We start from the raw sequence: 14,619 nt of genomic DNA on the forward strand, positions 1-14,619 counted from the left end.
CATTCAAATCCAACCTCAATTTTTTCAATTTTTTTCAATCTTTTTGGCTAAACGACAGCCCACAAATTCATCGTCCATTTTGTTCTCGCCCAAAAATCTACCTTAGCCAACCTATATTTACAGCAGAAGAACAAAATCCCAACTATCATTGTGAAGGATGAGGTAGCAACTAAGGTGGAAAAAATGGGTTGGCTCGTAACCCGCCAAAAATAAGCCGGGTTGGGTTGGCAAAAATGAGTTGCCAACCCGACCCGAGTTAGCTCGTGAAAAAATGAGCTAACCCGCTGGTCAAACTAGCCAACTCGCGAGTTGGATTTTTTTTTTATAAAAAAAATACAAAATATAATATACAAAAATGGACAAAACCCAAACATTCTGTCATCATTTTTCTTCCTTCTTTAAACCTAAGTCCCTAATCTTCTCACATCCCTACGATTTTTATATTGTTAGGCTGTGATGGCTCTGTTTGGTTCAAATATCTTACCTACTTGGTAGCAAGTGGTTCTGATTGTTTCTTGATGTTGATGCAAATTTGTAAGAAAATTCGAAACTAAAATATTTTGCTTTTATTTCTCATTTTGTAATCCTTCTTTTAAGTTAATGGAAGTACATAGATGGTGCATTAATACTACAGGGTCATTTAAATAGGCTTAAAATGAGCCAATTTTCGAGCCAACTCGCGAGCTATTTTTTCAAGCCAACTCACGAGCCATATTTTTTAGCCAACCCTAACCCGACTCGGGTCGGGTTGGGTTTTCTGGCTCATTATTTTTCGAGCCAACCCTAACTCGACTCGGTTTTTTTCGGGTTGAATGCAGATTGGGTCGGGTCGGGCCGGGTTGGCCCGTTTTGCCAACCCTAGTAGCAACCAAGGGTTTTTATCAACTGATCCAAACCGATTCAAATTGCTGTGTCCGAACTGAAAAATAAAAGACCTAATTAATCAAAAAACTGAAAACTGAAAAAAAAATCCGCATATTTTAATTGGATTGGATCAATTTTTGGTTTGGTTGGTGAAAACCGATCCAATCCGAACCGATCTAATGTATTATGTATTTATTATTTTTGAACGATGGTGACTTGAAATCTTATTATTTTGTAGACTTGAAATCTTGGACGTTATTGATAGCAAATTATCTTGTGTTAGTTTTTTTATCGTCCATTAATTTATTTTAACTCTTTCTGAGTTGTAAAACTTGTTTTCGTTTGAAGACTTTAATTTTTCAATGGTTTATAACTTTGTATGGATTTATTTTGATATAGCTAGTAATTTGTATAGCTGAAATTTTAGGATTTTCGAAAAACCAAAAACCGATCTAATCCAAATCAAATAAAATTGGATTGGATTTAAAAAAAATCCAAATCGAACCGATGATTAAATAATCAAATCGAAGGGATTGGATCAGATATTTTTGCTTCAAAACTGATCCAATCCAGACCGCGAACACCCTTAGTAGCAACGAGGTTTGTACGAAAGGAGTGGATTTCTTGTGCTGATTGTTGGTGGTCCTGACAGAGGAAGGATCGAGCAATTTTTGGAGAGGAGGTACTCGCGTATGCTGATCCAAGGGCTCACGATGCATGTAAGGGCAAGGAGGAGGATATATAAAAAAGGAAGCAACGGGTAAAAACTAGGGATCTTTTGCTCTTCAAAAATTTTTCTTGCACTATTTTGTGGGGATTTGGTGATTTATTTTTCGGGTTTTATTTTGTTTTGAGAGCATAACACAGGTGTAGCTTCTTCCTTAAGAATTTAGTTTTCGTTAATTGTAATCTGAATCTTAGTTTATTGTTGGGATGTTTCTTTTAGACATGAATTTGAGCTAAACTCTGAACATTGGATTATGATAGTACCCAAACCTTAAGTAGTTATTGGATGAAAGACTTCTGTTTTTAAAGTTGATTTCTAAATTGTTCATAGCTGGTTTTTAATGTCTAAGGTTGTTGTATTCTGGCCAAATATATGTGGTCTTTAGAGGAGTGGTTTGTTGAGAAACAAATACTAGACTAAGCTTTGAACATATGGGATTGAGTGAGACATCACTCCTTAAATCTCACTTCAGACATGAAGGAGATGTATCATGTAGCTAGGGATGTGCATGGGTCGAACTGAATCAGATCTTTTGAAAAACCGAATCGAATTGGTTTAAATTGTTCAGTTCGAAAATGGTTCGGTTCGGAAGTGGTTCGGAACCGGTTCGGGTCGACCCCCTTTTAAAAAGAATTTTTTTTTTAAAAAAATAAAGTTATAAAAATCAATTTGGTTCGGTTTGAAAACGGTTTGGTTCGGTTCAGTTCGGAAACGGTTCAGGTCAGTTTTGTTTTAAATGGTTCGGTTCTTAAACTGATTTTAAAATCCGGTTCGGTTCATGAACTGGTTCTTTAAAAACCGGTTCGGTTCATGAACTAATTTTTAAAATCAATGATTATTTATGGATGGTTCGGTTCGATTCGGTTCGGTTTTTTGGTTATTTTGCACATTCCTACATGTAACAAGAGACCTATGCTTAATAAGTTCTTTTGATGGTTACCATAAACATATGGTTAGTGTCTAATATTGGGATAGATACATTTTGAGAAATCAATCTGTTGTAATGAAGGGTTGTTAATCTGGCGTTTTTGTCGAGCAATGTGGGTCTTCATTTCGATAATTCTTGAAGGTAGAGGAACTTAAAATCCAATCTATTTTCTTATTATTTTTAAGAAACACTTGTTTATGCATTTTCGTTTCTCTGTTTTAGACGTTACATAAAAATAATTTAAGTTTAAAAAGAAATAGATTCTCAAGTTAAGTTTTATTTAATTCATTTTCAACATTACTTAAATTCTGATTTTAACTAGAAAATTTCAAAATTAATGTCACTCATATCTATTTTTAGATTAGCCTTCTATTTTTAATATTTTTCCATTTTATCATTTTATTTCATATTTTGATTTTAGCAATTGCAAATTATTTTCAAAGCAAAATGCCATGATCCCTGTTGGAACAATAATCGGGTCTTAAATATGCTCTATATTATTTGTTGTTACGTATATTAGCAAGACAACAAACAACAATGTCATTCAGAACTAGTAGGATCTAATAAGATAAATTCTATCGTATTCTTAAAGAAATAACCATATCCTTAGGTGATATATATGTATGAAAATTTATAATTATTATATAGCTGAGTCAACCATATTTTATATCACATCATCTGAAGATATGATTTCTATATAAGAAAATCTTAGTGTAACTTTTTTAATAAATATAAAAAGTATCTAACTAATATCTAATTATCACATTATTAATTACTGAATTTCCCACACTAAATAATAATTATCAGGAAAAAAAAAAAATACTGCAACGAATGAGTATCATATATAGAGCTCTCCAAAATATAAACAGAAGATAGGATTCTGATGTTTATGTACAAAGTTAGCTGCAATTGGTAGGTTAGAGACGAAGTAAGTAGCATTCCGAAATGTTGTGCCTGAAATAAAATTGTTGTCAATTATGAATACTTTTTCTTTGCAGCACTTGAATTGTTAGGCCAAAAAATAGACAGCTGCAAGCTAATAAATTTGAGCAGTGGGACTGTAATAGATTCATACAAGCTGTCATCATAATTGGAGTGCGAGGCAAGGTAGCAATAACCATAGCATGTAGAGCCTACACCACACCCAACCCAACCCATCATTGTTGTAGGTTTGTGCCAAATTACAGAGCGTGACATTTACTTATTTCTCAACTTTATTTAATCTTCTCATGGTTGTTCATACTTAATAAATAAATAAACATTTTCCCCCACCCCAATATACTAAAAAAGATTTACACATTCCTAGATCCGTAATTTTACTACACCTAATATTAGGAAAAGAAAAGAAAAGAAAAGCACAACTATTGAAGATGATTAGTTTGGTTTGTCAGAAACATACATGAAACCTCATCTATCCATGTTAATTGTAACTAAAGAAATTTTGAGTTACCCTTTGAAGAGTGAGATTCGAGAAGGAAAGCAAGCCAGCTGGATGTTGAATGATGAAGTGCTGGAAGTTGCGATTTTGAAGCCATGGGACCCCGCCATTGCAAAGTAGCTTTATATTTTAATAAATGGTAACTAGTTTATACACTAATTTAGGACTTAATTGGAGGCCCCACTTGGTATTTATAATTTCTATTGACGTTGATTTTTTGATTTCGGTACAAGATTAAAAAAACTTACTTTCCATCTTGATTGTCCATATCTTTATATTTTACGAATGTAATTATCTGAGATTAATAATTAATTAAAGGATATAATTTAATAAATTATACCTTCATATGTATGGAGATTAAAAGGTGAGATAGAGAATAAGACTTCTTAATCATATATCGGCTTCCTCTTTTTCTGTTAATGAATGTTACACAATAATTAGGGTGTGTTTGGTACAGGTTATCTCAAAATTTTGTTAGGTATCTGAAAGTGGATAAGTAGGTTGTCCATGTTTGGTACAGGTGATCCAAAAATTTGTCTACCTGACCAATTTGCTTAGCAATTGAGCTTTTATGCAAAATTGGACCAAAACTACGGCTCTGAAATCCTACTTCAACGGTGGTATTTGACAGATAACCAGCTAAGTAAAAATGGGTAAAAAGGGAGTTGCCAAAACTACCCTTTATAACCTCCTAGCGCCAAAGTGAGTCTCCCTCCCCCGAGCAAATCTACTTTTGGGCATGCACGGAGGTGCTAGTTTTTCCGTTTCTGGGTTTCACTTTCAGATCTGCACCAAGGCCGACCAGATTGGGTTTCACAGCAACTTCTGTATGGGTTTTGCATGCTTATCTACTCAAAGATCTACTTGCTTTTGTTTTATTTCAGAAAAATCATGGAGAAAAAAAAAACCCAACCTGATATGGTGAAATTGGAATGAGAGACGGACACAAAGACGGATATATGCAACTTTGGATATGGCCGTTGGGACAATTGATATCAACGGCTGAATATCCCTAATTTGATGACTTTAGAAAACATTATAACTAAATTAAAATAATGTAAAGGATTATTTTGTAATTTCAACCTGGTTTTCCATCAATATTTTATCTTCAACCAAACATAGATTCAGGAAATTTTACTCAATTTTCTCGGTAATATTTTGTCCAATCAAACATCTTTTTTTAACTTTCCTACTTAACTCACTTTCCCTGCAGATCCCTGGACGGTAATTACATGTCCCTGGGGAGGATAAATGCTTTGGCAATAAGCAAAAAGGGAAAAATAAATCTTATGTTGGAGGAGAATTCTAATCTCATATCATAGATATATCAAGTGTGAGACTTACCTATTAAAAAAAACAAAATAAAATAAAATAAGTGGCACACTTTTTTATGGTGTGTGTAGAAAAGGAAAGTTATACTTACGACCTTTTTTCTTACAACCTCTTACAACCATATCTTAACACCGTTAATTTCTGCCAATCAACGGTTATTATTTTCGCAAATTAAACTTATTAATTAATTATTAATTCACAATAAATGATAACCGTTGATTGACGGAAATCAACAGTGTTAAGATATGGTTGTAAGAGGTTGTAAAAAAAAAGTTATAAGTATAACCTTCCTCGTGGGTAGAAAGGATTTGTTTTCTCATGCAACATGAGAAAAACAAACCCGAACAAAAATCACAGTTTTCAACAATGACAACCAAAATAGAAGTTGCATCATTTCACTAAACAGTTTAACCGGACTGATTTTTATTTTCTTAGATTTTAAGCATTTATATTCACAGTTGAAGAAGACATGGGTAAAACATTAAAAAATATGCGAGAAAAGTGCAGTTAGGTGCATAAGATAAAATTTGATCAAAATGATTGTCAGTGACATTATAATTGTTGGGAAGCTTGCTTTAGTTTCCGCAATTTTCTGCAGGCCACTTTTCTCCTTTCCCTTTTTCCTTTTCTCCTAAATCAATCTTCTTTGTTCTGTTCTTCCACTTAGTGACAAACCAAGACTAAGAGAGAAGCAGAAACTCAAAATAGACACACACGTAGAGATCATAGCCTGCTTGCACCTTGGTGAAGTGAGAGTATAAGAAAGAATGGCATTTGCTGGAACAACCCAGAAGTGTATGGCTTGTGACAAAACAGTTTATCTTGTTGATAAGTTAACTGCGGATAACCGAGTGTTCCACAAAGCTTGTTTCAGATGCCACCACTGCAAAGGAACCCTCAAGGTCTCTCTCTCTCTCTCTGTCTCTCTCTTCTACTGTCTCTTACTAGCTTATGTAATTCTTCTTGTATATATGATCTAGTTCAGGCTTCTTTGGATCTGGTGTCTGCAATTGGTTATTAGAAGAAACCATGTAAATTTATTGTAATCAGAATATCGAGTGGCATCCATTATAGCATTTCCTTTTATAACTAAGCATTTTCATCTTAGGAATATTATTTCTTTGTTTCTGGTCATTTCTGGTTTCTATGCAGCCTGAATTTTTAGAAGACCGGCAAATAATATTGGAATCTCTTTAACTTTTGGGGTATTAAGGCGTGTTACTACATTATAATTTTCAAAAAACAAGTTTGCTAACAGATTCATGTATCTGCAGCTCAGCAACTACAACTCTTTTGAGGGAGTTCTTTACTGCAGGCCACACTTCGACCAACTGTTCAAAAGAACTGGTAGCCTCGACAAAAGCTTTGAAGGTAACAAGGGATCAAGGATCCAATTATTAAATGCCTCACTATAATTTTCTTTCTCGGTAACTCAACGTACTTTATTTTGCCTTATTAGGGACACCCAAAATTGCTAAACCAGAAAAAAATAGCGATAATGAGGTAATAAATCCTAAATCTAGGTGCTTGCAATGCTCAACAGAACATTTAGTTTTTCAGCATTCAACTAATTTTTGAGGTGTTTTAATTAGAAACCTGCAGCAGCAGCCAAAGTCTCAAGTATGTTTGGTGGAACCAGGGATAAATGTGCTGGTTGTCAGAAAACAGTGTATCCCACTGAGAAGGTAATAATTCAACCATAACTTTTGTTCACTAATACATGTTAATTCCACCGAAGCATCCATCCATTGGCACACTATTCATCATCCTTCTCTATCTAGAAACCTGATGCTGAGTACAAAACTAACTTTTTCTGCTTATGGAATCAATATTTTGTAATGATAAAGGTTACTGTGAATGGAACTCCTTACCATAAGAGTTGTTTCAAATGCTGCCATGGAGGGTGTGTTATCAGTCCTTCCAATTACATAGCACATGAGGGAAAACTCTACTGCAAACACCACCATATCCAATTGATCAAGGAGAAGGGAAATTTAAGCCAGCTTGAAGGTGACCATGAGAAGAGTGCAATGAATGGGAAAATCAATGGTGAAGAAGTTGCATCCGAGACATGATAAAAGAGACTTGTATCTCAGAATTTTCCCTTTCTCAAGTTCCATGATTTGAGCACCATATATTTCTGCTGTCTCTCATGCTTTTACCATTACTTGTAGTCCGGGAAGCTCTTTACCCGTGACAAATAGGGTATTCAATTTTTTGTTAGTGAAGTGTGTGGACCTTCATCATTTGTTTTTGGTTGTCGCAAGCGATTGATTCAGAATGTGTGATTCTGAAGTATATGTTATTGCATTTCTTAAAACTCTCATCGACTTCCGATCAATATCCTACACTTAAATTTCGTTTCCCACTATGCATGCAACCAGTTTTCAAGTTCCATCTGTATCGAACATTAAGAAGTCCTCCCTCTGAATCAATATGACTGTTGCACAAATGGGAATTTTTTTTTGTCAGACTAGTTTAAAGCAAGAGCATGCAAGAACCTTCTCTCCCCAAAAAAAAAAAAGGCCCTATTAAAAGACCACTTTCTTTCAAAACTAAAATAACAAACCACAAAAATGGAAAACCGAATGCGTTTCAGTTGTTGGAGAAAAGGCAAGGGGCAGCAAAAGAAGCCTAGAGATTTGCTTTTTGCACATTTGAGAACTCAGTTTTAATTTCAGTCTGCATCTGTTCAAACACATCTTAGTTCTTGCATTCTAAAACGAAGTCACAGGGGAGGCAGTGTAAATGGCATGTTCTTGCAATGAAATAGCGATTGCAAGAACCTTTCTGCCTAAAACACAGTAAAAGAAGAAACTAGCCATTGGACATTTGGGGGAGGGGGTGGAGCAAAACTGGATACCATCTAAGGAAATTGTTATTATTTTCACAGCTAATAATACACCATGCCACGACATATAGGTGACATCCGGCTACATAATTTGTCTGAAACCACTCCCCAGAGAATAGGGTGAGGCTACATAATTTGTCTATGAATAAAAAAATGCAGAAGAAGGAAATTAATCAGCAGAAGAATTTACAGTATCCACAATAGAACCATCATGGACAATATGTTTCATGTCTATGACAAAATTGTCCCGAAGGAATCCAAATCCAAAAGTACCATTCTGGTACTGCCAAATCCTTCCCTCTGCATTCCTGGGATTTATTGTTCCAGCAAGGTCCGGAAGAACTAAATCGTAACTTGAGCTTATGTGAAGAATTCGGTTTACCACTTCATTGTCCGACAAATGGAACTGCTGGATTCCATTTACCACTTCGTCATCTGACAAAGGGAACTGCTCATGAATTTCATTTTGTGGTTGAAGATGAATGCGACTGTCATACAAAGCTTCTTCCTCCGGAGAAAAGGGAGATTCCATATATGTAGCCTTAGCCGTCCAGAAAACTGGGGCATAACTGGAAAAACGTTCCGGGGGATCCCCAACTCGTCGACAAGCAATGCCCCCAATGTCATCATATGACACAAGGTAAAAGGCCAAACTCATGTCATCACAAATTCCCTGCAACAACGATAGCATGAAGTTCAATGAGCCATCATACCACTACATTAAGAGCTACACCATCACTCATCTTCAAAATCATGACAGATTTAAAAGGAAATGTGAAATTTTCCAGTAGACTCAAGGTTCACTTAAAATGCAACCAGTAGACATTGACAAGATCATCCAAAGTTTCTATTAAAGAGACCACAAAGATAAAAATTTCTCAACTTTCCCAACTACCAATGATCATGATTCTTTTGCTCTTCATTTAACATCTTTCAGTTTCAGGTTGATTATTATGATTCAAACAACCAACTACAGTGACATCAATCATCAAATGACAGATACCAAAGCAACAAGGTATGTTAAACATAACAAAACACACTCTGAAAATAACTGAAACATAACAAGAACGAGGAACAGTTTAGAAACACCTTCCACAGGCCTTGTAAAGGCCTTGATGGGGTGGGAGAGCAATTCACAATCTTCACAAAATGCTCAGGTTCCCATTTCCTCCTACCCAACCTTTCCCTCTCCCTCCTCCTCTGCTTCCTCGATCTATCACTGCCAGGACTAATCCTGTTCGCCAAATGCTGATAAATCTCCGACATCATCAACCGGTCCGGCAAGCTCCCCGGCGATCCGCTCTCGGTGCCGGAATCCTCTCCGCTAAGATTCGCCGAGCTCGATCTTCTCCCAAACCCATCATGTCTCCTCCGATCATGACACGCAAAGCCCCGATTCTCCTCCACGACAAAGTGGGTCTTCCCCATGAAACTGACACTCACCGGAATCAATTCATCCTCGTTCTCGGAGAATCCGAGGTGGTCGGATTCAGCTCGGTCATCAGGATCCACGAAATTCACGACCTGTCCTTCATCGGAGAGACTCATCCGTAAAAAGGGGGACTTGATGACATCGTAGGTTCCGGAATTGGAGGGAGAAACCCTAGAACCGGAGAGAAAAGATGGGCCCCACTCGAAGAAGAGCAAGGAGGGCGAGGAAATAACGGTGCTTCCAAGGCCGCTTCGGCGCCAGAAGCCAATGAGATTGTCCCATTCATGGAGGGTATTGTAGAGAAGCCTGTATGCGATTTTTCCCTTGCCCCATTTGGTGATGTGGGTCTTGGAACCCCACCTGCGCTCGCACATAGTGAACCACAGCTTGGGGTCGTTGCCGCAGAGGGAGCCGAACCGCTTCGAGGTGCAAGCGAACGTGGCGATCTCGGTGGGGCCCAGGAACGAGAGGATGCAAAGCTGAACGTCCTCTGGGAAATCGTTGAATGAAAGTGAAGAACAAGCACTTTCCTTGTCATTAGCCATTTTCTTCTTCTTTCTTTGTTTTGATTGCTTTGTTTATCTGCAAAATGGATGCAGAGTTCGAGACAGATAGATAGATAGATATGGGAGTTTTTGAGGTGTTCGGTAATCGGTAGATTCTTGGACGCTATGGAATCATTCTCACACAACCTGCATCACTTGTGTTGTTGGTGAAAATCATGACTTTGCTCAGCATACAAGTTAGTCATTGTAAAACGGCAATCACAAGCGTGACGTCTCTAGTAAACTGCCTGCGTTTCGTCCTTGATTTCATTCAAACGACCAAAATCTCCACGGCTCATAACTCATGAGGAATTAATTGATTTGAATAAATTCTTTAGGGGCCGTTTGGTACACGGATTTTTTTCGGATTTTCGAGAAACTGAAATTTTTAAAATTTTAAATTTTTAGATATTATTATAAACTGAATGTAAAAATCATATTTTTGAAAATCGAGATCTCCGGACAAATAAAAATTTCTCATGTACCAAATACCCCCTAATGTCTCGCGTTACGATAATTTTTAATAATAAATTTACAGTAAGTAATTAAAAAATAAATTATTCTTTTTTTCCCTTTTTCTTAGTACGTTATTAAGGTTAATCAAAATTATGAATATCTTGTTATAAAAAAAAAATTATGAATGTTATCAAAAAAAAAAAAAAAAATTATGAATATCTTCGCGTTTAAAATAAAACATAAGATTCATTTTCAACACGTCCTTTATTTGATAAAAAAATATATATATTATGGCCGTGGACCAAGTATAAATTAGGTTTGTTACGTGAAAATTTAGTAAACTACCTTATTCATATTCCAATCGGCCCATGGTACATAAGGTATCAATATATTTATTTGGGAAAAAAAATTAAAAAGTTACATTTAAATTTTATTTTATTTTACAAAACTAATGCCATTTAATAAGTACATATTTAATGTAACTAGTTGCACACAATATCGTACATAGAAGACACATACAATGTCACGTGAGATGTACATAATGTTGTGCGTAACTAGTTAGTTGCATGCCTAAAAAAAGTGAAGGTCTTGCGTGTGGTGCCGGAAGAAAAAAATGTTAGCAATTTTTATAATAATTGTGGGCTTCAATTAATTGTAATTTTTTTGTTCTAATAAAAACGGGCTAAGTCATGATCTATATATGGATGCAGTATAAAGCTCAGTTAATTAGTGATCTTTTTGATTTGGGCTTGAATATCTGTAAACTGATTAGTGTGGATAACAGTGTAAGCCTAACTCATAGGCCCATGATGAAAAGAGGACTAGGGTTAATAAGTTTGGCTAGATCCCCTACATTCATAGTGTGTGGAAAACCGTCACTCCATAACTCGCCCCACCGACGGTTGTGATGAGTGGTGTGAATTGCATAGGAAGATCATGGTCTTTCCGTTGCAGGATCATCAAAAAAACAAGAAGCCTTCAAGAAATCAAGAATCATGTCTTTAACAAGTAAGCCTAAATCTTTTGGTGTCCTCATTTCATATAATCTCATCTTAAAATTTCTTACATTTGGTATAAGAGCCTAAATTATATGAATTAGGACCCAATTCTTTATTAGTGGATATGATTGTATTTTTTTTTTTGGGATTTAATTTATTCCCTCTTGTAATCTTGAAAATATGATCTTTCAATCAATTGATTTTCAACAAAATAAAACCCAAAATCGCAGGTTTAGTAAAGCATGTTTTTCTAAATTCGAGTATCTTAGAATGTGTTTTATCGTGAAATATAAATAAGAATATTGCATTCAAAATCACAGTTTGGTATTTTAAACCTAATTTCATATTTCATGCTATTTAGTACTTACATGCAATTTTACCTTCCTTGCGGTTTGGTATTATGAGCAATCATTGGGGCAGCAAAATTTGAGTTGCTTTGTAACAGTATGACGATTTTCTCACTTTATTACTTTAATTTTTTTATTGCTCATACGTAAATCGATAAATGTCTATCCATTAACCTTTGATTCTTGAATTATCTTATCGTTATTATAATTTGAAATATTCTTGTGTATCTGATGCAAATGCAACTTCAAGAATGTGAAATTTTATTGTCATGGGTTTAAATAAATAAATAGTGTTTTTGTTTATTTATATATTTTAACGTTGTTGGGGTACATAAGTGATTATTATTATTTTTTGGAATACATAAGTGATTATTCATGCTCCACAATATTATCAAAGTTTTTATAAGGTGAAAGTAGGCTGAACTGGGCCAAACTTTGTCCTGAAAAGACCAAGCCTATGAGAAATTTTTTTAATTTGGCCTGACCCAAGCTTATTACGAGTCTAACCGTTAGCCTGTCTTGTCCCGTTTATAAAAAAACAAATGGCTTGACCTAGCTCGTTAGCCTGTTAATTTTTAACTTTCAAGCATAACCATGAATCAACTTTACAAAATACTCAAATTATGTTGCTAAACCAAAAATCATAATTTAAACGTCCAAACAGAATCATGAATCACAACAAAACTCATACAATCTGCATTTAAGTCACTTTCAAAAGCAAAATGTTTAAACTAAATAACATATATTTTATCAGATCTAACAAACAAATTCATACTATGTAAATGAAAATAACTACATGAATCCAACAAACACATCATTATGCTTGTAGTAAGTATAACCTCTTCCAAAAACTTTTTAATATATTTATATACACAATCTAACATGCTGAGATGTTGGTTCATCCTACGTAAGAAATAAAGTTAGATTTCTATTAAAATATAATCAAATATAATTAAGTTATAAATAATTGAAATTGATTAAATTTATATCTTTTGTTTTTTCTTCAAGGCATACTTATTCTATTCTATTTTATTTAAAATAAATAGTACAATATAGGCCGATCTGTAGGCTTAGAGGTCAGGCCTTGTGAAAGTGGGCCTACGACCTTTTTATTAAACAAGCTTTTTCAAGGCCCAAGCCCAGCCTATTTTACGAAATTTACTAGGACAGGTCTGGCCTGACGTAGGCCCCTGTAGGTCGGCCTGACCTAGTTTCACCCTCTTGATCCAATAAGTAATATTGTTTTAGTGTTTGTTATTGTAGATCAATGTAAATATTTGGATAAAAGTAAATACATCATCATTGGTGTCCTTGTGTCTTGTTTGAAACTATTTGGAATGAATAGTTTAAAATAAAAGTTATTTGATAGTTATGTGGGTTACATCACATTTAACATGAATTAAAAAAAAACATGAATCCATGATAACTTTGATGAATATTATTTTGTTTAGAGTTAAGGGTTTACTTTTTATGAATGCAACTTATTTCCTTGGTGGCTGATTTGCTTCGTTGGGAAGAAGACCCATTTGGATTTTTTGAGTGAAACTCGTCCATAGGCTATGGGGCATGAGGCACTGATGAGCCCAATAGTGACTTAATTTTCACCAAATATTACTTGTATGGTGTTATAATTAAATGTGATTTTATGATATATTTAAAATAAATAAATAAATTGTTTTAATAAATATCCTTTTTTGGAAAAGTGATAAACCTTATATTCTTGCTCTAATATATTTTTTGTTTATTAAAGTGCATGCTTCCGCTTGAATTGTTTAAGTGTAAAACTTGTTTGGGAATGCTATTATTTTGAAATCATGATAAGTAAATATGTTCCACCTTGTGGATTCGATCATAGTTATGGGCCAGAGAATGTAATTATTTTTTAAAATATTCATGTTTAAGAATTTTCATGACTTATTATAGGTTATTACCACCAAAGTGAGACTGCTTATATTGTTTTGTAAAAATTTATTTGTAAAAATTGAGGAATGATTTTGGTTATTTCATGCAATTTCCTCGGCAAAGGGGATAATTATGTGTTATAACTGTAAATTTGTTTAGGATGAAGTTAATTGAGATGCATTTGTCTAAGTGATCTGGCTGCCCAAAGGGGACACATCTCTGAAGCCGGTGTATGCTTATTGAGCAAATTTTCTTTGGGGTTGTAGATGAAGTTATTGGAGGCTCATTGGACTAGAGATCTATCTGCCTAAAGGGGATGAATTTTCGAACCCAATGTTGTGCTCATTGATTAACTCATCTGAGGTTCTGACCTTGGTTTGTGCATTCTGCCTAAAGGGAAATGTACTATTATGTTGGCCTTGTAATGACAATCTGTTGTGCTAAATGATTAACTCATCCTGAGCAACTTCTTCTTGAGGTTGTAGATGAAGTTATTGGAAGCTCATTGGTCTAGGAATCTGTCTGCTCAAAGGGGATAGATTTTCAAACCAGTGTTGTGCTCATTGATTAACTCATCTGAGATTCTGGACTTGATTAAACCTTTGTTAGTGCATTCTGCTCAAAGGAAAATGTACTATTATGTTGGCCTCATTATAATATCTTGATTTAATTAAAGGTGTATATTGTCCTGTAATTTACTTTGATGCATTCTTGTTTTGCCTTAATAATGAACTTTATGTTTGATTCATTTTGAAATCAATATCTTGAAATATTTATTTTAATTTTTATATACATAAAT

At 34.7% G+C, this 14,619-nt stretch overlaps 2 protein-coding genes across 2 annotated transcripts; one reads left to right on the forward strand and one right to left on the reverse strand.

Annotated features, from left to right (window-relative positions):
* The first annotated feature begins 5,963 nt into the window (after nt 1-5,963).
* Nucleotides 5,964-7,506, forward strand: LOC133302271 (LIM domain-containing protein WLIM1-like). The gene is made up of 5 exons (XM_061502026.1): nt 5,964-6,191; nt 6,564-6,660; nt 6,749-6,792; nt 6,882-6,974; nt 7,137-7,506. Exons 1-5 carry the CDS (start codon nt 6,057-6,059, stop codon nt 7,362-7,364), a joined length of 597 nt encoding a protein of 198 aa, XP_061358010.1. The 5' UTR covers nt 5,964-6,056; the 3' UTR covers nt 7,365-7,506.
* Nucleotides 7,507-8,152: 646 nt separating this feature from the next.
* LOC133302278 (F-box protein At3g12350) lies at nt 8,153-10,262 on the reverse strand. Its single transcript, XM_061502033.1, has 2 exons — nt 9,230-10,262; nt 8,153-8,813 (listed from the first exon to the last, which is right to left on the reverse strand). Exons 1-2 carry the CDS (start codon nt 10,115-10,117, stop codon nt 8,310-8,312), a joined length of 1,392 nt encoding a protein of 463 aa, XP_061358017.1. The 5' UTR covers nt 10,118-10,262; the 3' UTR covers nt 8,153-8,309.
* Nucleotides 10,263-14,619: the final 4,357 nt, after the last annotated feature.

This window comes from Gastrolobium bilobum, unplaced genomic scaffold (assembly GCF_033153095.1).
Source record: "Gastrolobium bilobum isolate Gb01-03AN ecotype WA unplaced genomic scaffold, APGP_CSIRO_Gbil_v1 utg18713, whole genome shotgun sequence".
Taxonomy (NCBI): Eukaryota; Viridiplantae; Streptophyta; class Magnoliopsida; order Fabales; family Fabaceae; genus Gastrolobium; species Gastrolobium bilobum.

Bases quoted from the DNA above. Each gene is read 5' to 3' on its own strand.
- LOC133302278 (XM_061502033.1), bottom strand. From the start codon at position 10,117: ATGGCTAATGACAAGGAAAGTGCTTGTTCTTCACTTTCATTCAACGAT. The intron at 8,814-9,229 runs GTGTTTCTAAAC...TCGTTGTTGCAG, and splicing joins CTTTACAAGGCCTGTGGAAG to GGAATTTGTGATGACATGAG.
- LOC133302271 (XM_061502026.1), top strand. From the start codon at position 6,057: ATGGCATTTGCTGGAACAACCCAGAAGTGTATGGCTTGTGACAAAACA. The intron at 6,192-6,563 runs GTCTCTCTCTCT...ATGTATCTGCAG, and splicing joins ACTGCAAAGGAACCCTCAAG to CTCAGCAACTACAACTCTTT. The intron at 6,793-6,881 runs GTAATAAATCCT...TGTTTTAATTAG, and splicing joins AAAAAAATAGCGATAATGAG to AAACCTGCAGCAGCAGCCAA.